This window comes from Stegodyphus dumicola, chromosome 2, assembly GCF_044657685.1.
Source record: "Stegodyphus dumicola isolate Sdum_Otavi_A_Nest chromosome 2, ASM4465768v1".
In the NCBI taxonomy this organism is placed as follows: domain Eukaryota; kingdom Metazoa; phylum Arthropoda; class Arachnida; order Araneae; family Eresidae; genus Stegodyphus; species Stegodyphus dumicola.
In genome coordinates, this window is record NC_140769.1 from 190659685 (window position 1) to 190684863 (window position 25179).

Sequence of the window (25179 nt, forward strand, 5' to 3'; positions counted from 1 at the left end):
TTATTCCGTTTTTATCTGATTATATTTCTGATTTTGGCCATTCACGCTATTAATATTATATCTTATTACATCATTTTTTATTTATAGTAATTCAATATCTTTCACTTATGATGCATGAATGTTCCAGGTACAAAGGTGCATTTTGTCTTTCGAATGTTTTTCTTTTCTCAATAGCAATATTCGAAATATGATTTGGTTTAGAATCGGCAGATTTTTGGACGACAAAGAGTCACTCATAATCATTAAAAGTTAAACATGCTAATTAAAAGTTCCACTTTCAGTCGAATGACCTCCTAACTAAAATCGACCAGCACAATGCCAAATTGGCGAAAAACGTCGCCAGTTTGGAGTAATTCCAGTCAACGACTTCATATAACAGTATATTATCTCGTTGATTCCAGTAGCAGTGGCAGACGTCGGTCATAGACAGTACCTCCTATATATAGGAGGTACTGTCATAGAAGCGGCGGATCATACTGCGCATGCTCGCTGCATCATGACCTGCTGGCCGTAGACGCTTGTAGAAAATCTCGTAGCTCTTCCTATTTTTCCCTCTCTCTCGTGAAGATTCCCTGCGAATAGCGAGTCCCTTTGCAAACGAATGGGAAGGTTATTTATTTTGTATTAAGATTTATGTTGAGTAATGGCTTTGATTAATTTTATTAAGTAAATTAAATATGCTGTTGTTGTTTCCTGCTTGTTGTCGAAATTCAGTGATGGCGAATTTTAGTTCTTTTGTGTGCCGTCAATTTGTCATCGGGAATAGATGGATTTCAATATTTTCTCAATCATTTAAAAAAGAATCAAAATTTCAGTCCCAGATGATTTTTTTAAAAATCAATAAATTAAATTTGCATGGCATAACTAGCTGTAGGCAGATGGCAGGACATGCTAAATGGCAAAACATAAAGCATATAAAAGCGGAAAAAGACAAACAAAAACAAATTTTATGCAATAGGTATGCTCGTTTAGTTGCATTAGCTGTTCGAGGTAAGTAAACGCACAGTATGTTTTGGTATATTATTTAATGTTGAACCTTGAAAACTTCCTTTGTTTCTCTTTAGTGAAATAAATACAATAAAAAATAAAGACTTTTGTTTCTTTTGGTGCAAATTAACGTAGCTAAGTGAAGTTGCTTAATCTGTTTATATATATTTATTCAGCAGTGCTGAATTGAAACTTAGAATTTTTCTTTAGTCTCAAATTAAATCTAAAGTTACTGGTTTTTCATAAAATTTCAGTGACTTTGTGTGCAGATGTGGTCAAATAAGCGTATTTCCTCGTGCAGCGAATTTAATATACAAAGTTATTGCATAAATACACTGGTGTGCAAAAATTAAGGATGAGACAGTTTTTTCAATATAACTTTGTACAAAAGCTTTCCAAATCAACAAATTTAATACCGTAAGATCCCCAATACGTAAGGACATGAGTAATGTAAGCAACACTTACTAAAAGAGAAATCAGAGGGATAAAAAGAAGCTTTATTGAAAAAGTAGCATGGAACGCAATGCGACTGAAGGCCGAAACATCCCTGTGATGGGTGTCCAGCAAGAAACATCCGGTCTTTAATAGGGGATATGATCTTCCCTGACTGCTAGGCAGGTTTCACAGTGTTTGCCCATGCTGAGAATGAGGGTGTCAATGAGTTGTTGAGGCATTGCTGCCCATTCGTCTTGCAGCGCCAATCAAAGCTCCGGAATTGTTACTGGTAGTAAGGTATGAGCTGCCAAGCATCTGCCTAGAAAATCCCATACATGCTCGATGGGATTGAGATCTGGAGATCGTGCCGGCCAATCCACACGTTCAATATCCTCATTCTCTAAGAGCTGTTCGGCAGCTACTGTGCGAAGACATGGTGCATTGTCGTCCATGAAAAGGAACTGCGGACCCATAGTGCCTCTAAAAAGACACACATATGGAAGAAGAATCTCGTTACAATAACGGGTCCCGTTGACTGAACCTGGGTCGAAGATGTGGAGGTCTGTACGACTACCAAGCATGATGCCTCCCCAAACGAGAACATCGCCACCTCCATAAATGTCCCTTTCAATGATGTTCGAGGGATGATTGCGGCTTCCCCGTTCTCTCCAGATGAGTATGCGATGAGAATCGCTACTCAGACTGAATCTGCTCTCATCTGTAAAGAGTACTCGTCCCCATTCATTGTCTCTCCAATTCCGGTGTTCCCGGCACCACAGAGAACGTCTTCTCCGATGGGCAGGCGTTAGAGGTACAGGGTGTCGTGCAAACAGACCAGCACCGTGCAGTCTTCTGGCCACGGTAAAACGCGATATCGGTCATCCAGTCGCCTGTGTCATGTGTCTAGCGATTTCTCCCACTGTCTGCCGCCTGTTTCTTTTGGCCTGTAAAGCAATATACTGGTCATCTGCGGGTGTGGTTCCTCGTGGACGACCACTACTAAAACCCCGGATAGCTGTTCCTGTAGTTTGAAATTGTCTCCAAAGTAGTGAAACAATGCTGTGAGCAATTCCGAACTCTGCAGCCACACTTGTCACACTGCGGCCTTCCTACAACTTCCCAAAGATTCGACCTCGGGTAAAAGCATCCAGATGTCGTCTAACAGATTGATTATTCGCCATTTCTCGCTGAGGCAGCAACTCGGTGTGATTTTAACTGCTATACGGTGTGCAATTTCTTTGCCAGAAATACTGATCTTACACCGACAACATGCTTTATACTACTCAGACACTCCCCCATTACGTCTACCTGCATATCTGCGTATGTGCTACTGTACATCACCTTACTTAATCTCCTGATTGGTCTTTCTGTCTGCTCTGCCTCTTCGTTCAGCTGATATGCTAATTTTTCGACTTCGTCCTTAATTTTTGCACACCAGTGTATTTAAAGAAATAAAATTGGATAAAAAAATTAAAGATTCCTTCGCTTCAGCAGCATTTAAATATTTTAGAACTCCGATATTTGACAATGGGGTCAGCAAGAGGAGTTTCTGTTGGCGATCAGGGGTAACCAGCAGAATTGCTACTTTTTAAATGGAATATTATTATATAGTGTTCTGACCTTTTAGGCCATTCCAGTAATAGTCTCCAATTGTAATGACAGTTACTGTACCAAGAGTTATATCTGAAGTTATTTTGTCTTATTTTTATTGCTGAACATGTTTTCTAATAATTTTTAATCTTTCTTTTATATTTTTGTACATCTGTTTCCTATATAGATTGCAAGTGTTGAATGCTATTAATGTTTGGGAATTGTTTTTAACCGCTCGTCTAATCTGGAAAAGTCACATTTTTTACATTATATGCTATGTACTCTGATTTTTGTTAGCTGTGTAAATTATTGTTCAAGCTTGCACAGTAGCTCTCGACGTTTGACCCATACACCCCTTTCATCATTGCTAGATGACTATCGGCCTTCTCTTTTCTAGAACTAAAAAAATACATGTACATTTATTTAAATTAAAATTATTTTTAATATATTTCTTAAATTAAACAAGAAAAGGTATAGAAAAGTTTGATAATATAAATTTGATTGATAAATACTAAAACTTGAATAAAAGTGGTTTTTTTTTTACTTCCCGAAGTAAAGGAAGTATTGTAATCGTAAAAAATTTTCGATATCATATTTATCCTGCTCTCGAACCCATTTGAGTGAAATTTTTTTTGTGACTTCTGCACATATAAATAGAATAAAGGACTATTTTTCTCAAAATTGATTGTAGAAGGGATTTAAAATGGATTGAGAAAGAGTTTTGTTTCCTATACATCTGTATGTGCATCTGTATATATCTCGCATAACTCAAAAATGAGTAGCTGTAGACCATTGAAATTTTGTGTGTAGGAATACTGTAACATCTAGTTGTGTATCTTCCTTTTTTTGTTGTAATCGGCCATACCAAATGTATATATAAGATAAAGATCTGTATCTGTTATATCAGATGTTTCAAAACAAAAATAAATACAGTCAAAAGTCGTTAATTCGGACACCCATAATTCGGAATGATCTATAATCTGGACCTCAAAGCTAAAAACTTTCTGCGCATGCGCCGCGTTGACACATGCGCATAGGCGTTTACGCGTGCGCATAAGACCTTTTACGACTGCGCATATGAGTTTGCGCAAGCGCAGAATACGTTTTCGCGTGCGCGTTTTATGTATAACGGACAGTATAAGCTAAAATTATCTAATTATCTATTTCAGTTAATGTTGATTGCATTGTTCCTAATTTTCGAATTGGATCCAGCTTGTTACTTTTTGCAGACTGTAAGAGCAATACTATAAAAGTAAACTTGAACTGTCGATTATGTCAAATAGAATTTCCAATTCTGGAGCTCCCAAAGGATCATACAAAACGAAAGTATGTTTCGATGTTCATCAAACAAAAAGTGGAATTGCTGCAAAAAATGGATAAAGACATGAAGAATGTGACAGAGAGGTTAGTGAAAACGAAAAAATTTCGATTGACAAGTTAGTCGGTATTCTCAGCACAGCAATTAATGGGACTTGAACAGCGGAACTTTGTAACTGAACAAGAAATCATGTCTGTTTATAGAATTAAAGAGAAAGTATTATCACATAAAACGAAGCAACTTAAACAACTTACATTGAAAGAAATGTTTAATAAAGTAAACAAATAAATATTAAGCTTTTTTTTTTTCGTAAATTTTGATACCCTTTAGATCATAATTGTTCCTTATTTCATAAATTACGGTTTCATATTTTTAATTTTAGAATTTCTGCATGCCATCTTACGAGATTTAAACTGATGATCTATAATCCGGAAAAATCAATAATCCGGAATTGCCAAAGTCCCGACGAGTCCGGATTAACGACTTTTGAATGTAAGAATTATACCTAATTTTTGTATTTCAATATTAAAAATGGCATTCATCTTAAGATTTTAAGTTTATATTCTATTGAACTGCAGGAATTGTATCAGATTGCTTGTTGCATATTATATTGGAAAACAGTTTGCATTAAAAAATTTCAGCGTTATCAGCAGATAATACTAGTATGAATTTTGGTCGACTTAGTGGAAGCGGTGTCGGTCAATCTTTGGATTATGGTAACTTGTCGATTTTTGGGCGAAAATTTGTCGACCAACCCTGCTACAGCAACATGCTAGTTTTTGTTTGGACGCCATTTTGTATTCACGAAGTAAAAGCATTTTTTTAACTAAACATTTTTTTCCAACAATCTGTTAGCCGAATTATACTTATGCTAGAACGGTTGATCTTTACATTATGGTAACTTGGCGTTTTTTTGGCGAAAATTTGGCGACCAACTCTCCTACAGCAACCCTCTATTTTTTTTTTTCCCGCCGCCATTTTGTCTTCACGAAGTAAAGATATGTTTCTTTTGTTTTTATGTACTGAACACTTCTTCCAACAGTCTACTAGCCGAATTACACTTATGCTAGAAATTTTATCTTACAAAACTGCTTAATCATGACAAATATTCACTGCAAAATTGGGAAAAAGTGCACAATACCATAATCCTTACGCATTTTTCAAAATAACACATACACATAAACCATGTACACGTCGACTTATTTTTACTTAAAAAAACATCCCAGAATTACACAAAAATGGCATTGCGCACACTCTTCACTATATCCATGTACACTGCTTTTTTCTCATATATTAGAAAAATTTCACGAAAATACATGACAATATTCTGAATCTTTAAACCCGGTAAAAAGAACATATATGAAATTATCTGATCGTGAAAAAGTATATACCCTTTCCAAATATCAACATTTCCACGTATAAAATAAATAAAATATCCAAAAACTTTTACCTCTAAATCATCTATTATATTATAAACGTCACCAACGAATTCATACCGTAAGCATTACAAATACTTAGTGTCAAATATTTAAATTATTTCCATGCACGTTTACTTCAACTAAAACGTATACCAAATTCCTACAAACATAAAATTCATTCACAAAATAACTATCATTTAATTAAAATATCACTAAACCATGTACACGTCGACTTATTTTTACTTAAAACAAAAATCCCAGAATTGCACAAAAATGGCATTGCGCACACTCTTCACCATATCCATGTACACTGGTCAAAAAAAAAAAAATGGGACAGTACTATATCTCCTGTCCTACTGGGCTGATTGACAAAATTCAAATTGCGTTTTTCATGTCTCGAAAGCGCGACATAGGATATATATTAAATTTATATATAGCACTATTCTAACATAGGTATTTTGGCACAAAATCGGACTTTTTCTGAAATAACATACCAATTTTTTTCCATATTTCGATTCTACGACTCAATTTATGCCAGAATACCAAGTTTTGTAAAAATCGTACGACCAGTTTTTAAAATATTAGCTCTCAAAATTTTAGCTCCTCAATGTTAATTGAATTTGGCAAATATTTATTAATATCTCTTTTTTTATTGAACTTTTTTGATTTTTTCTCTCACATTTCGAAATTTAGGTTCATTCCAAATAAAATTTACGCATTTTTTGTGTTTTATTTTTTAAATTTCTATTTTTAAATAATTTTTATAAATTTTTCGAAAAAAAATTTGAATTATAACCTATAAAATTTTTACCATCATCATAAAGTAGGTGTATTTTTAAGCATATCTGCAAAAAATTAGACTTTTTTTATTCAAAATTTTCTAAGATATACACGAATTTACATATTTTCGTGTTTTGAAATTTGGCACCTATTTTTTGAGCGATAATAACGCCAAATGTGGTCTATGGATTTTTGTTACACTGAATTGCCACAGCTATTTTTAACCTTAAATTTCAAGTAAAATTTTACGGAGAATTATTTATATGAAATTTTTTCCCTCAATAAGGCGTAATAAATTTTTTATTAATACTATATGAAAAGCTATTTTTTTTTAAATTATAGATGATGATATTCAAATTTTAACAATGTTTTTTAATTTCTCTCTTTCTTCCTTTTTTTAAAAAAAATAAGAGTACATTTTTCTAAGAGTAAATTTTTACCTTCGGCGTTTTATCGTCTGCTACTTTACTTCGTTTAAATCGAATTGTCTAAAACTGAGAATTTTCGTTTAATGTTTATTTGAATTTTATGAAAATATTTTATGACATTAACTGCATAATTTATTTCTAAACAAACTGTTGCTTTTGAAGTGGCTGAAAGAGCGGCAGATACTATCATCCATATTTTTAAAGCACAGTATATTTTTATAGAAACATAAGGTTTAGAATAATTATTTATATAAGTCAAATTTTGATATAAACATACAACCCTTTAGAGACTGAATTAGTGGAAGTTCAATGGTTATGTAGAAATGATCTGCAGCTACTTAATGGCTGGATAAGTCAGTAGCTTCTGTGGACAAGTAAGAATAATTATATAAACGACACACAACATTCTGGACTCAATTAACAACAAGGATACGATGTTTATTAAATGAATTTAAGAAGTTTTAAAACATAAAAAATCAACTCATTTTTTATCCTAAAATGTATTTTTGTGCGTAGCGTATTTTCAATATATCCTTAAAATTCTAATTTAGAATGTAATTGTCAAGAACTGAATCCTAATCATCAGTAATATAATAAGTAATTATTACGGTTATTAATAAATCCTTCTTATAATGTAATTGCAAATATTTCAAAAAACTTTCTGTGAATGCAAATATTTTTCTATGCAAAATTTTTAATTTTATATCAATCAAGATTGCACACGATATTATTTATTTGCACTTAAATTTTTACTGTCAGCTCTAGTAGAAGTTACAAATCAATTATATTTAATTAAGGATTGAATTGGATCATTTAATTATGGCGAAGCACACGAGGGCTATCTGCCTAAAGGGAGGGATGACTTTGTGGAGGACTTTCTAAGGTAAACTGGCTCGTATACACATTACAGACGGGGAAAACCACGAAAACGCCCATACAGCCAGCCCGTTCGCGGGATTCGAACTTCAGACCGAACTACCAGGGCTCAGCGTCTTTACCGCTCGGCCGCTGGTGGGCTATTTAATTAAGGAATGGCCATCTAAATTTAGAAACAGCCAACCTCACCACCAGGAGGGAAATGGCGCTGTATGCAATATTTTTAAATGAAACATGGGTCGGAATCTAACTTAACCTTTTGTTACACGGGTTTAATATGTTGTATACCCTTAAGAAATTTTGAAGTAAGCAAATTACCATTTAAAGGCGTTAAATTCGTGGAAACCACGAATTAGCGATTAGAAAATGTGAAATCGCAAATCACTCGCACAAATGCGTACAAGCTGCAAATCGTTTTCCTACAGATCGCTAATTTGTAATTTTTGAAGCCTGAATTTGGCCCTAAAACATGAAGATACTGATTCAAAACGCTTTTAATCGATTTGGGCCAAAGAAATCAATCATTTTATCTATCTAGTTCCATTGGATTCTCCTACTGCTTTTGACTGCATAGTAGTCATTCCACGCCGTCTAGTTTTGAATGACAGCTAGTTTTATAACTGAACCATTTTTCTCTGAAGAGCTGTCGATACCTGGACCACTGTGATTGCAGCTCACTTAGAGTCAATGTTAAAATATTTCGTGATACATGAACTGCAGTAATGTGGCATTTTAGATACTAAAATTTTTATGCAGGGCTGGGCCCCACCTCAGATGTGTCGCACAGCTACTTAGGGAACATTTCATGAATGAACGTCTTAGAGGCCGACACTTCCCATCTTCCCACCAGGACATCAACCTCTGTGAATTTTAGCTATGGGGTTATCTCAAAAGCACTGTTTATGGTGATAATCTAAACAATTTGGCAGAAATGAAAAATGTGATACACCGACATATCCTTAACATTCCTCCTGATATGCTAAGAGCTGCTGTTGAGAATGTGGTAACAGGATTTAACTTGCTTTCGGAAAATGCTTATTCTTGGCAGGCAAAATAATGGGATGTCTTTGACTATAACTTAAATTTGAATTCTTGGTTTATCTTTAGATTATGGTAACTTGGCAATTTTTTGGCGAAAATTTCGCGACCAACTCTCCTACAGCAACCTTCTATTTTTTTTTGTCCCGCCGCCATTTTGTCTTCACGAAGTAAAGACATGTTTCTTTTCTTTTTATCTACTGAACACTTCTTCCAACAATCTACTAGCCGAATTACACTTATGCTAGAAATTTTATCTAACAAAACTGCTTAATCATGACAAATATTCACTGCAAAATTGGGAAAAAGTTCACAATACCGTACTCCTTACGCGTTTTTCAAAATAACACATACACATAAACCATGTACACGCCGACTTATTTTTACTTAAAAAAACATCCCAGAATTACACAAAAATGGCATTGCGCACACTCTTCACTATATCCATGTACACTGCTTTTTTCTCATAAATTAGAAAAATTTCACGAAAATACATGACAATTTTCTGAATCTTTCAACCCGGTAAAAAGAACATATATGAAATTACTTGATCGCGAAAAAGTTTATACCCTTTCCAAATATGAACATTTCCACATATAAAATAAATAAAATATCCAAAAACTTTTACCTCTAAATCATCTATTATATTATACACGTCACCAACGAATTCATACCGCAAGCATTACAAATACTTAGTGTCAAATATTTAAATTATTTCCATGCACGTTTACTTCAACTTAAATGTATACTAAATTCCTACAAACATAAAATTCACAAAATAACTATCATTTAATTAAAATATCACTAAACCATGTACACGTCGACTTATTTTTACTTAAAAAAACATCCCAGAATTGCACAAAAATGGCATTGCGCACACTCTTCACTATATCCATGTACACTGCTTTTTTCTCATAAATTAGAAAAATTTCACGAAAATGCATAACAATTTTCTGAATCTTTAAACCCGGTAAAAAGAACATATATCTGATCGCGAAAAAGTATATACCCTTTCCAATTATGAACATTTTCCCGTATAAAATAAATAAAATATCCAAAAACTTTTACCTCTACATTATCTATTATATTACAAACGTCACTAACTAATTCATACCGCAAACATTAGAAATACTTAGTGTCAAATATTTAAATTATTTCCATGCACATTTACGCAAATTACTTTACTTCCACCTTACATTTAGAACAATGCATAAAAATAATATCCTCAAATAATTAAAAATACTAACTTACCTATTCTTCTTCAGAATCTTGATTACGTGTCCGATAAACTTTTCTTATTTCTGTTTCAGGATCTTTAAAATCATACTTATAGTTCACACCAAGGTACCCGGTAAAATAAATAACTTAATAAAACATCTTTACTTCTATCTCGCACAACCTTAAAGAAACACTTATTATTACCCCTTTCAATCCCACTAAATACCCATTTCAAATTCACTTTAGTTAGGGCCATGGGATCCAAAAATTAACGAACACTACTGTTTCACACAACCCAGAATAAAGCCAAATACAAAATTTCCCGATTTCCCCCCTTTTCCGATTAAAGAACCGTAATTTGTCCATTAATATCACATGACATATCCCATGATCTCTCATTTCCCTCACACAAAATAATGCGTAATCGGAACTGAGTACTGCTGACATTATTGCCAAAGTCCCAGGTAGTAACCTTTATCGCCTCCAAAATGTCGCCAAACTACCAGTTACCATATTCTAAAGATCAGCCGCTAGAACCTTTATGGAACAAAAGTGCTTAATCATGACAAAGATTAGGTGCGAAATTGGGAGAAAGTACAGAATCGCAAACTGCTGCCGCGTTTTTAAGAATTGCACATACACGGTATCCATGTACACGTCGACCTATTTTCACTTTAAAAAAAATCCCAGAATTGCACAAAAATGGCATTGCGCACACTCTTGACTTTATCCATGTACACTGCTAAAGTAACCTTTATCGCCTTACCAAAATGTCGCCAATCAAAGATTAGCCGCAGTGTCACCTGTTACCATATCAAAGATTACCATATCAACCTGTTACCATATCAAAGATTAGCCGCAGTGTCAATAATGTACACCAAGAGCAGATATTTTGACTCAAGAAGAAATAGTTTGGAAATAGGTTGCAATACATGCATTTTTTTCAAATGCCATTAATACAGCTTCTAGTTCCATGTTGATTGATGTGGAAGTTATAAATACTACTAACATGTATTTATATTGTAGCCCCTTCAGGGGTTTGAATTAGAAAGTGAATTGAATTTTGTTCAGTATAACAAGCTTCTTAGCTATTCAAAGTGAGGTGGCTTCCTTTGACTCCAACAGCAGAGCACATTTAACAATTATTTGATGTGCTCCAATCACTTTTTTTTTTTTTTTTTTTTTAACTTTCGAAAAATGCTTCACACTTAAGAAAGTGGTTTTTCAAAATGATACATCAGAACGTGTGCTTTATTTCATCCATATTTTTTTTTTCATAATATTATCCTAATATTAAATGTGATAAAATTTCAGTTGTGGAAGTTGGTTTTATTTTACAATGTAGAACAAGACATGATGGTGGAATACATTGAACAATGATTGGTCAACTTCAGTGGACTAAATTGCTTCAAAGGGACTTTTTTAAAAAGTATTATTGAATGCGAAAATATTTCTTCAACAATCATATTCATGATGAAAGAAATTGACGACAGTTTTTTGGATGAAAAAATTCAAGGAGTAAATACATATTTAAATGAAGAAATAAATAGATGAAAAAGTGAGGATGGATAGAAGGTGGGGTAGAAATATTTTCACATTTACCCCAAACAAAAATTTATCCCCTAAAATACTCTAGAATTATTGATTGAATATGCAAAATTTTGGCCCTGCAATAATGTTGCTGTAGAGGTGATATTTTTGCTTGGTAATGATTACTGGTGCAGTGAAAAATCACAACTGTGCATACAAACTGTAGCTGCAGTTTTAACAGTTAAAAGCAATTTAGGGAATGGAAGTTCTGATGTGTGTGTACTTTTCGAAAAAATTCACAGAATTCGAAAATGTGATTTCAATTGTTACGTTATTTACAAGTAAAATATTAGAATTATAGTCATTTTGAAATTTAAAAAATATGTAATGAAATGGAGAAAACTCGGTTTCCTCCCCAACAATCCCAATCACCTTATGTAATGAAATTCCACTTGTACCGTATTTGTACAAAAAATACTTGGTCACTTTAATTACAGTTAAATTTTTTTAATCGCAGTGCTGCTTGTGTTTGCTTGAACTAAACTACCAGCAACTTTTAAGTGATTAAATTGAAGTTTAGTATCGGAAGCAGGGCATTAACATAATTTAAAAGAATTAATAATCTGTTCACAATTTATATAAGTAATGAAACTGGCTACGAAGTAGTGAGAAATTGATCAGATAAATGTTACAATTCAATTTTAATAACCATTTTATTAAGCTAAGAGCATTTTAGAAACTGGTTCCACTATATTAGTGACAACTGACTGAATCCTGTTACTGGAGTAGGCTAAAATGAAAGTATTTTCATATTCTGAGTGAGCATTGGAGTACTTTAAATATAACAAACAGTGCAAGAGAAAAGTACATATTTATGCACTTTACTTCAAAAAGACAAAATAGGAATATAATGTAATGTACATTAAGGTATAATATTTTCTCAAAATTAATAATGCTGCGCCAGTGGCTGAGTTGTTAAGACGGTTAACTGTTGGGAATTCAACCTAGGTTCCCAGGCAAACAGACTGACCACATAATTGAATTTCTCCATCTATAATGTGAATATGAGCCACTTTCCCTTAGAAAAATCTTCCTGAAAGGCATCTGTTTCCCTGGGTACATAGCCTTTGTGTGCTTTGCCATATTCAAATACTCAAATTAATAATTTGCATATAACAGTTCAGGCTTTCATTGTTAAGCCTCACTGTTTAGCTAATCTCTTAATTTGATGCTGACTTGGAGTAAAAAATATTTTGGCGGAGGAAAAAAAAGCAAATATGTAATAATACTTTTAGTTTAAAATAGCTTTTCGTTTTTGTACCTGAATAACTTACCTTTTTCATTATTATTATTTTTTTTTTTTTAGAAAAAGGACCTGATCCCAAAACTAATCATAAACTAGCAACTATTTTGGAAGACGCAAAGAAAAATAATGTTCCTTCATCAACTTTAGAAAATGCAATGAAAACAGGGGTAGGTCTAAAAATTTAGTGATAATTAATTACAGTTAAACTCCATTATGACTATGTTCCTTGGAACCTAATTTTATTAAGGTTGGAGATACAGTACAAAGTCTGAAATCCGGACGTCCATTATCCGGAATGATCTAAAATCCGGACCTCAAAGCCACAAAAATATTTTTTTTTGGGGGGGGGGGTGTTTTACACATGTGCATTTGATTTTTCCTTCCATAATAAAACGTGGAGATTTTCACTTAAAGGTTCCGATTCTTAATTTCACTTAGGCACTAAATAAAATAGCTGGTTATAGAAAAACAATCATGTAAGCATAAATTTGTGAGATTTATAATTTGGCTCCGTAGCTGAGTATCTGCTTGGCATACATCTGAAACCAAAACATTCGCCTTTTTTATATCCCTGACGCCGACCTGGCAAGTCATTATTTATTATATTTTGCTTTCATCTCCACATGTTTATCAGTAGATGACAGTTTCAGTAATAACTCATGCAGTGACTTCTAAACTTTTTTTAATATTAGTACAGTCAAAAGTCGTTAATCCGGACTCGTCGGGACTTCGGCGATTCCGGATTATAGATCATCAGTTTTCGTAAGATGGCATGCAGAAATTCTAAAATTAAAAATATGAAACCGTAATTTTTGAAATAAAGAACAATTATGATCTAAAGGGTATCAAAATTTACAAAAAAAAAAAAAAAAAAAAAAAAAGCTTAATGTTTATTTACTTTATTAAACATTTCTTTCAATGTAAGTTGTTTAAGTTGCTTCGTTTTATGTGATAATACTTTCTCTTTAATTCTATAAACAGACATAATTTCTTGTTCAGTTACAAAGTTCCGCTGTTCAAGTCCCGTTAATTGCTGTTCCGAGAATACCGACTAACTTGCCAAATGAAATTTTTTCGTTTTCACTAACCTCTCTGTCACATTCTTCATGTCTTTATCCATTTTTTGCAGCAATTCCACTTTTTGTTTGTTGGACATCAAAACACACTTTCGTTTTGTAGATCCTTTGGAAGTTCCAGCATCAGAAATTCTATTTGACATAATCGAAAGTTCAAGTTTACTTTTATAAAATTGCTCTTACAGTCTGCAAAAAATAATAAGCGCGATCCAATTCGAAGATTAAGGAACAACGCAATCATTAACATTAACTGAAATAGATAATTAGATAATTTTAGCTTACACCATTCGTTATACATTAAACGCGCAGGCGGAAATGTATTCTGCACTTGCGCACACACATATGCGCAGTAGTCAAGGTCTTATGCGCACGCGTAAAACGCCTGTGCGCATGTGCCAACACGGCGCATGCGCAGAAAGATTTTAGCTTTGAGGTCCGGATTATGGGTGTCCGAATTAACGACTTTTGACTGTAATTGAATAACAAGAGTATTGCAACCTTTTCTGCTAACATTATGCTTGGCGATAATTATAGATTTTTAAATGCTCTAAGAAATGTTGACGAGGAAAAATTTCAACAAACATTTCTTTTCATGTGCTAAAAATAGATTTTGTTAATGAAACTCATATGCCAAAAGATTACATTTAGTGCTATTTTAATTAAGAATAACTGATATATTTGTTCACTATAAACCCAGCCCACCAGCGGCTGAGCGGTAAAGTCGCTGAACACTGGTAGTTCGGTCCGAGGTTCGAATCTCGCGAGCGGGCTAGCTGCATGGGCGTTTTCGTGGTTTTCTCCATTTGTAACGTGTATACGAACCGATTTCCCTTAGAAAATCCTCCACGAAGGCATCCCTACCCTTAGGCAGATAGCCCTCGAGGCTTTGCCATAATCACACACACACACTATAAACCCAGAAGCGGCGGCAAAATATGTAGGCACCAGACAGTAGAATTTAGGGAAGGCGAAATTTTTGGAATTTTGGGAAGCATCAAGCGGCAAAATTAAGGGATGAGAAGTTTTTTATGATTTAGGTAAAGCACTGGGATGCAAAGTTTAGGTGTGGTGAAAATTTAGAACTTAGGAAAGCGGTTTGTAGCAGAATTTAGGACATGTAGAGACTGCACCAAGCGGTATCGAGCTCAGGCACTAGATAAAGCTTTAAGTATATGTGGGAGTTTATTTATTCAGGACTCTGAATAAATAAACTAGTTTGAAGCATATGCAAGAAATAAATGTAAATATAGTAAATAACTAAACTAATATAATTCAGGCTTAATTCAGTATGCAATAGGAGGAGCAGAACAACTTGGCTTTCGTCGCCAATCTTGTGATATACAGCCAATAATGTATAATGGGCACTATTAAGCTAGGCTAAAATTATCTCTACTGATTCTAAGGCATTTCAAGTAATGTAGCAGACTGCGCTACTCCCTGATCTTCTAATTTGATCCAGCTTATTATTTTTTGCAGACTGTTATTATTACAGCAATTTTATAAAAACTAAGCTTGAACTTTCGATTATGTCAAAAAGAGTTTCCAATTCTGGAGTTGCCAAAGGACCTACAAAGAGAAACCATGTTTCGATGTCCATTAAACAAAAAGTGGAATAGCTGCAAAAAATGGATAAAGGCATATCTGTCTCAAAATTCTGCGAGGAGTATGGCATCGGAAAGTCCACTCTATATGATGCAAGAAAAAAGAAAAAGGAACTTTTTGAATTTTTGTGGAAGCATCTTTAACAACTTACATTGAAAGAAATGCTTAATAAAGTAAACAAATAAATATTAAGCTTTTTTTTTTTTTTTTTTTTTTTTTTTTTTTGTTGTTGTAAATTTTGATACTCTTTAGATCATAATTGTTCTTTATTTCATAAATTACGATTTCATATTTTTAATTGTATAATTTCTGCATGCCATCTTACCAAATTTAAATTGATGATCTATTATCAGGAAAAATCCCCAAAACCGAAATCGCCGAAGTCCCGACCAGTCTGGATTTTCTGACTGCGACGCACGCGCAGAAAGTTTGTAGCTTTGAGGTCCGGATTATGGGTGTCCGAATTAATGACTTTTGACTGTATATCAGCATTCGTACTAAAGAAATTTACATTAAGTGTCAGAGATTTGAATTTCCCACCTCTATTAGATTTAGCAACACTTTGAATTATTCACAGCTATTCAGTCATTGCATGTCGTCAATTTTCATTTAAAACCTTTCCTTCATCTTATATAACTCTGTGATTACTTAATGCAAGTAATTAATGACAGTGATTACTACTTAGTAAATAATATATATTAAAATATTATTGTACTGTATGAAAATGTTCATAACTCTATTACATTTTTTCTCTGTATAGAATAAGAAAACCAAGGTTGGAACAATTGAAGTTCTGGGTCCTGGAGGTTGTCTTTTGGTTATTGATTATGAAGCTGAAAATATATCAACAATGAGGCATGATATCAAAGTAATTTGTAAAAAATACAGGTACATATTTAGATTTTTATTTAACTGCAGATGATATTATCCTTATGTATTTAATCTTCTCAAGATGTTTTTTCCATTATAGTGTAAAATGTGTCTTTGTTATAAGCTATCAGAATTTTGTCTAGAAATCTTATAACAGCCAGTAATTAACTAGTTTTGCCTTTCATCAGAATGTGAAAATGTTAACAATATAAAATTGCTGTTAGGACTTATTAAATTGAGTATATAAGTTAAAGGGTTCCACCCTTTTATCTGACAGCTAAATGTTGAGGAGCGTGATGAATAGCTAAACGAATAATCGCTTTAGTTCAGGAACAGAGACGTAAACTCAAGAAGGGTTAATTACCCTTTATTGTTCAAAATAAGAGTTTAACAGATGAGCCCTGTCTCAGGGTGTACAGCAAAGCCTTCACTTGGGCTTGAACTCAAAATAATAAGACTTAACTAATGCTTAACTAAAGAGATATAGCCGGAGCTGTCAAAATTCTAAGCAGTTGGCCCCTAAATATCGAATAAGCTAGCGAAGCTATCAAGGGCCTGTAATACAGTCGAACTTATTGACAGCTTAGAGATAGTTAACCAAATGGCAAACACGCGTGTGGTAATGATTCTTTCGTTGGTTGTGGTGGCAAACGTATATGTCACATGTTATGATAAACAGGAATATAGTGGCAACTTACCCCAGGACAAGATCCAGGTCTATAGCCCGCCGTGACGAGAGAGTGACAAACACGTGAAAACAGATTTAATTCTTGCTTTATTGGATACCAACAATACTGAAGAGATATTCCTTTTTTTTTGTAATCCGGTATGTCACATGACGATATGAGGCCTCCTCACTCAGAACAAAAAAAAAATAGGTCAATTCTTCCACAGAGCCCTTCGAAGACTTGGTGTATTTCAGCTCATACACATGCAGGTACTCTTCATCGGGATGCCGGGCGAAAATGCCAAGCCCGGGAAAAAGGAGATTAGCTTAAATTTTGCAGCTACAATATCAAAGAGAAAGAAACTCGCTTCTTTCATACATACTGGGAGACTAAAGAAAGCTTGCACGATAAACTCCTAAAAGTTTGCATTTTACCTCCACTCTTACTGTCTTTCTCTATGCAGCGTCTCCATCTCGCACCTTCACAATCTCCTCCTTCTCCTCCCTCCTGGTAGACAAAAAATACCGCCTTTTATAAAGTTCCACAGTTAAGTTTTGCCGCCCAATGAAAAAAGATCCAGCGTCAGAAGGCAACCAATCGCAAAATACCTTCAGCTACCCAGGCAAACAGAAGTGAAGACGCTAGTTGTCTGACGCAATACTTTCTTCCGCTTACAACAGTTGTCTGATGCAATACTTTCCTCCGCTTACAACAGTTGTCTGATGAAATCTGTTCCTCACCTTACAACACAAGTTAGCGAAAAAAATGAAACTGTCACCAAAGGAATCTGATGCAAATATCTAAATATTGCCATAACGTAGTAAATAATTAATTCAATGTGACCTCGTCACATATCCACCCCTCGTTCGGAAAAAAAAAGGGTAAAAAAAGAAAAAAAAAATTCCTATGTACTCGAAGAACATTCCTAGTGTTAAGAGGGAGCCTCATATCAACACATGCCAATTCATGTGAAAGTGCTGGTTAAAAATACATATATTACACACAAATTGCTATTTACATAATAAATAAAAGTACATAGTATACAAATGCCAGACAAATAACATAATCAAATGCGCTATAAATAAACATACAATTTCTAACATATTGAAACATGGAGATCACTTGGTTACATTGCTATCGTTTAACACCAAAGTATATGGATAATTGTGCAAAGAATCCAATTTTACACTTTTGGCACAGATGATTAAAGTTCAATTGATAGTCTTCTGTGCATCACGCACAGTAATCGAAGCATTCATTTTAAAAGTCCATGAAAAATGTTAGAGTCCATAATATCAAAAAGTCTATAAATTTAGCATAATTACCGTACTGAGTATTCAGGCACTGTCTCCAACACGTGTACTCAGTAATAAGTGATATAATCATTGCGCATTCACATAATTTGTCCAAAATATTGAAGAACCAGGCACATAATTGATAATAAGTGTGCGTTAAATAAGTACACAGTCCACAAAAGTAGTCGAGATGTCAAACAATTTGAACATTGTTCATATAGTTCATAACCTACATTCTGTTCTATTTGCACAGAATTCAGCATTTAAGAGGATATATGGATACACAAACACAGAAATATCATGTGTAAACAAAGTTAACTTGCAAGACATAAGACAGTTGTGGTGGTAAATGCATTAACAGTGAGTCCTCAAAGGCACAGTAATAGAATATCATGACATACAATACTTCTCATGCTATACAACAAACAAAATTCACATACCAACTTTTGATGCAAAACATGTTTCATGCTATAAATATGTAGTATAACACATACAGTTTCAAGATAAAAGTAGGGCGTATAAAATCTCATGGTGACTAAAGATTAGAGAACTGTTACAATAAAATAAGAAAACATTCTTTATGATAAAGCAAAATTGCAATTTTTACATAAACCTAGTTACACTTAATAAATAGCATTTATGATGACAAAATATTATAAGACAACTATAATCACATCATACAGAGAGATTTTGAAAAATAAAACACCTTTAATCATTTTAAATATGTTAGGCACAATGTTGTTGAATCTATAATTGATATTTAAGGGTGATCAAGCCTTAAATACTAATGATTATGCCTGCACAATCATAAGAATTCAACAAAAGAGGCGCAACAGAATAAATTTGGTACAATTAGATATAAATACGCTACTTAATAATATAATAACTTTTCATATATATCAACATTCTCCAATACACTACTATGTTAAGACGAGAAGAAAATTTAAACGTGCTGTCTTTTTCTTAGATTATACTGATGTGTAACTTGAGGAGCAGGAGGTGGATTTTGAACTAAGTGAGAGAATCGTTTTGGAGCTAAACGAAGGCGATTGATGTGAATTTTGAATGGTTGAGCAAACTCATTGTCAAGTGCTCGAATAGTGTAGTTTACATCACTTGATTTTGAAACAATACAGAATGGTCCAGAAAATCTGGGTTTAAATGTATCCTTAGATTTCAGATACACTACGTCATCAATACTGAATGATCTTAATTTGGCATTTTTCAGTTGACGAGTATTTTGTTCTACTTGTTTTCGCTCAAGCGTCTCATAGGCATGTTCATAAGTTAATTTCAGCTGTGTTAGAAGATCACACAAATAATGGGATTTATCCAATTGAGCTGGCCTTGGATCAGGATGAAATATATCAAAAAGTAAAGATAAGTTTCTTCCAAAATGCAAAATATTAGGAGAATAGCCTGTTGAAGGATGAATAGTACCATTGTAAATATTCTGATGGATTAACAATGCATTTTGAAATGAAACACCTTTTTCATGAAGGGTAAGTAAAGAAGTTTTGATTTGAAGTATTAACTCATTCACTTTGTGCATTGCATTCCGGTCTCTGAGGAGTACAATGAGATAATTTAATACCTAATGATTTTGTAATTGATTCAAACACTAATGAAGTGAATTGTGTGCCCAAATCAGTCAAGATCATTTCCGGTTGTCCATGTACAGATATATATTGTAATAAATGCCCTGTAATAGTTTCAGCAGTGAGATTTTTAAGTGGATATAAAGCAAGATGCTTAGAAAAATGATCTAAAACAGTAAGAACATGGCCACAATTCCTTATAGGACCGACAATATCCATGGAAATAAAGTCATTTGGGTACTTAGGTATTCTGGTGGCTTTATATGGTGCTTGTTTAGGAGTGAACGACTTATATTTGTTGCATAAATGACACGAGAGGACAAAGTTCTTTGTGTCGTTATACATGCCCTTCCAAAAGTAACGTTTCGATAAAATCTCATAAGTCTTTTGCATCCCAAGATGGGATATATGGGAAATTTCTAACACTTTAGATTTCAGTGCTTGTGGAACAACAATTAACTCAGCATTATTTTGTTTGTTTGAAATAAACATAAGAAGCTTGCTTGACTCATTAATGAAGAAATTATGTACCTGTGCAGCATTAAGCAAGGAAGGATTTTTCAAAATTGTGATAATTTCTGAAGTAAAAGGATCCGAACTTTGCTCAGCAAGAAACGTTGACTCAGAAATTTCATGAGCAGGATCTCCAGAAGAAACCAGGGCATTCACTTGGGGTCGTTCAAGATTTGTTTCAACAAACGGAAGAATAACTGAGTTATCTTCAGAGTTTTCAGCCAACACTGGCTGATTATGATCAGGATCTTGCATACGTGACATGTAATCAGCTAGAGAATTTAATTTTCTAGGAATGTGCTTAAATTCAAAAGTATATTCACTTAACTCCATATGCCACCTAGTCGTGTTGTCAGCAGGTAACGTAGATTTTTGATAATGCAACAGAGGTTTACTATCAGTCAAAATTGTAAACTTTCGATTATATAAATATGATTTGAAAGCAGTAACACACCGATAAATGGCATAAAGTTCCAATTTTATAGCTGGGTATTTTCTTTCAGATGGTGACAATGTTCGACTATAATATGATACAGGATGCAATTCATTGTTGTGCTCCTGCAGTAGAACTCCCGAAATAGCATGACCACTGGCATCAGTATTCAGTATAAATTCCTTGTCCCATTGTGGTAAGATAACAAAAGGTTCAGAAAAGAATATATGCTGAAGTTTCTCAAATGCAACGCTATGCGCATCAGTCCATTTAAATGTATTCTTCTTACTGGTCAATTGTATCAAAATATCAGTAAGTTCGGCATAATTTGGTATGAGATGCCTATAGAAACCACAAAGGCCTAGAAATTTTCTGACCTGGCGGACAGTCTTAGGTGGTTGAAAGTTAGTGATCTTAGCAATATTAGTTGAAATGGGTTTAATTAAGTTATGAGAGATGTGAAATCCTAAATAATCTATAGCTGTTTTGAAAAAGACACATTTTGTAGGAGACAGTGTTATGTTATATTTAGATAAAAGTTTCAATACTGCAGTCAACTTAGTCATCATATCATCAAAGTCAGAAGCACCTATTACAATATCATCCTGATATGCATGCACACCTATGATGCCGTCCATTTTTAGTTCATCAATAAGCGTATCCACTAAAGCTTGAAAAGTACTGGCGGCAGTCTTTAAGCCAAAAACTAGCCTTCTATTAGCAAAGGATCCAAAAGGTGTAGTAAATGTTAACACATCCTGCAAGTGATCGGGAAGTTTAATTTGCCAATAAGCATTTTTTAAGTCAAGTACTGAATAGTACTTGTAAGTGGAGATGTTGTTTATAAGCGTTGAAATCTTTGGAAGAGGATATGTTGAATGTTCAATAATAGAATTAAGCAATCTTAAATCAAGAGCCATGCGGTATTTGGGTGGATTATTAGGGTATTTGGGATCTGGCTTCTTTTTTACTAATAGCATGGGACAAGTCCATTCAGCAACATTTCGATGAATTAAACCAGCTTCCTGCAATTCCTGAAGATCCTCTTTAACTTGGGATTGCAATGAATAAGGAATTTCAAAAGGGAGGGTCCTAATGGGATTCGAAGACCTAAAACAAATTTGTGGGGTTATCCTATCAGTGCAGCCAAGTGATTTTAAAGATTTGGAAAAAGCTGCATAATTAGAGATTAACACATCCAATAAACACTGCCTTTGTTCAGGAGAAAGATGGTTAAGATCAAAGTCAGTTGGTAACAATTCTTGTTTCCTTATTTCTAAAACCTCTTTTGATGGAGTTATAAGATTGCAATACTCATTTTGAGGAGTATCTGAATTTACGGAATCAGGTATGGTCTCAGCAAATTCAATATCAGATGTGACTTGACCTAGCTTCTGATTTTTGTTTATATGAACATTGTTCGAACCAATATTTTTGATGACAGTAATGAAGGAATTGTCATTTAGAGTGTGGATCGCAGGATGCAATTCAATATTGTGTTTACTTACAGTTGGTTGAAAAAGGACAGGTTGATTGTTAGCATGAGAACTATTGACTCTTAAGTGCGCAATTGTCGATTCTCCAGGATCTAACATAATTTTGTGTTTCAAAATTGCATAACATTCTGAAGGTACAGGATTACAATTATAATTTTTTACATTAGCCATATTAATTAGAGGTACATCAAAATTATTAAATTTTGCAACTGCACTTTTAGCACATATTAAGACATCATGTTTGGATAAAAAGTCATAACCTAAAATTCCATGAAAATTTTGTTAAAAAGCATCAGATACATAAAAGGCGTGTTTAAAATGCTGCTTGTTTATCTTAAATGATATTTCTGCACAGGCTGAAAAATGTAAATTGGAATTGATAGTTTTAATTTGAACATGTCTGGATAAAAATCTAACTTTAGTATCCAATCTTATTGTATCAAACACGGCTTTTGATAACAATGACACAGAACTTCCTGAATCAAGTAATAAAGTGCACAAATTTTTACCAAATGTTGCATGAATCAAAGGAAGAGTACAATCAGAAAAGACATCATTTATATGCGCAATAAGTAAACAATTACTTTTACTTTTGACATGAAATTGTTGCAAAAACTCTTTGATAGAACTCGAGGGTTTACCACTGATTATCATTTGCTTATTTAAATATGTTTCAATACTCTCCGATTCTTTGCTCGTATGATAGTTGGTTTTTGGTGACTTGGTTGAAACATTAGAGGTCACATCGCCACCTACTTGTGAACTCCCCTTGCGTGGGGTACTGTATCTTGGCTGATTATAATAATTTGGTCTCCGACCATAAGATGGAAATCTGTTAACATTTGAGTTATCACCTTGTCGCAAACTATTGCTATAGAACTGTGGTCTAGTGAGATTAGGACGACTGCTAACATAGTTACTCGAACTTCTAACCTGGTTCTGACGAGGGCTACACATCGCCAAATACGCACGACATACTGACATTGAATGTCCAAATTTATGACAGTATAGGCATGGAAGTGGATATGGAGGATATATGGGAGTTTCTTGCATCCAATTTACACACTGGTCATTTGCATCATGAGCATGTGTGGGATTACTGGTCCGTAAAGACAAAACAGCATTACATTGATTTAAGGGATGCTTATCTAAATTACAAAACTGACATTTTTCATTCTGTAATGCAATTTGAAGACTGAGGTTTTCAACTTGACTTTTTAAACTCTCAATTGTATCATCTTTGCTATTCAAAGCAATGGAATGTGTTTGCATTATTTTCAAATTTTGCGAATTAGAATGATGTTGCTGAGCTAAATTCACAAGCTGATCAAAATTATCTGTAGATTCACTAATTAATTTTTCTTTGAGTTCTATTGGTAAAGCAGCTAGAAACTGCAAAGATTTTATTTGGTTCAATGCTTTGCTATTTTGAACATGGTTGTATGTAGCATGAGCCAAAGTTTCAATGCGATGAGCAAGACTTTTCATTGACTCACCAGGTAACAGCTGAATGGTCTGGAAAGCAATTAAATTAGATGAAGAGTTAGAATCCTTCGAAAAGAAATTTATCAGTTTTTCACAAGCCTCGTCTAGGGAAGTCACATTTTGACAAGCAGGCGATTCTGCAAAGAATTGCTGTGCAGCACCAACAAGTTTACTTTTCAGATATAATAGTGCTACTTTATCATTCCAATTATTAAGAGTTTTATATTCTTTAATCTGGCTAGTGAACCAGCGAACGGTATCAGGATCACCAGAAAATGATGCAATATTAAATGTGAATGTTTTAGTTTCCATTTGTTCAGGAGATTTTTGTCGTGTCTTAGGCATACTCAATTAAACAAAATAACATTCTATGAAATGACACATATGATAAATATGCAAATTTTTGCCTAATAAAGGCATATACAATAAATCATATGTATAATACAAATAAAAATAAAATCAAACAAATTTACCACTGCAGCATAAGACTTAAGTTAGACTTTGAATTATTCATGTGATTAATACAATCTATATTCACTTTAAATACATTCATAAATACAACTGCTTTAAATACAGTCTTAGAATAGATACAGTTCAATGCAACGTTAATGTAATTGCCACAGCACACGAAACGGTTGGTCACGGCACCAAGTGTGGTAATGATTCTTTCATTGGTTGTGGTGGCAAACGTATATGTCACATGTTATGATAAACAGGAATATAGTGGCAACTTACCCCAGGACAAGATCCAGGTCTATAGCCCGCCGTGACGAGAGAGTGACAAACACGTGAAAACAGATTTAATTCTTGCTTTATTGGATACCAACAATACTGAAGAGATATTCCTTTTTTTTTTGTAATCCGGTATGTCACATGACGATATGAGGCCTCCTCACTCAGAACAAAAAAAAAATAGGTCAATTCTTCCACAGAGCCCTTCGAAGACTTGGTGTATTTCAGCTCATACACATGCAGGTACTCTTCATCGGGATGCCGGGCGAAAATGCCAAGCCCGGGAAAAAGGAGATTAGCTTAAATTTTGCAGCTACAATATCAAAGAGAAAGAAACTCGCTTCTTTCATACATACTGGGAGACTAAAGAAAGCTTGCACGATAAACTCCTAAAAGTTTGCATTTTACCTCCACTCTTACTGTCTTTCTCTATGCAGCGTCTCCATCTCGCACCTTCACAATCTCCTCCTTCTCCTCCCTCCTGGTA

The 25179-nt window shown here is 33.9% G+C and overlaps 1 protein-coding gene across 1 annotated transcript in view; it reads left to right on the plus strand.

Annotated features, from left to right (window-relative positions):
* The first annotated feature begins 548 nt into the window (after positions 1–548).
* Positions 549–25179, plus strand: part of LOC118200566 (translational activator of cytochrome c oxidase 1) — a 46297-nt gene continuing 21666 nt past the window's right edge. Inside the window, exons 1-3 of the mRNA XM_035372530.2 lie at positions 549–990; positions 12985–13091; positions 16363–16490. Coding sequence (XP_035228421.2) covers positions 678–990; positions 12985–13091; positions 16363–16490 — 548 coding nt within the window. The 5' untranslated portion in view covers positions 549–677. The remainder of the gene's footprint in view (positions 991–12984; positions 13092–16362; positions 16491–25179) is intronic.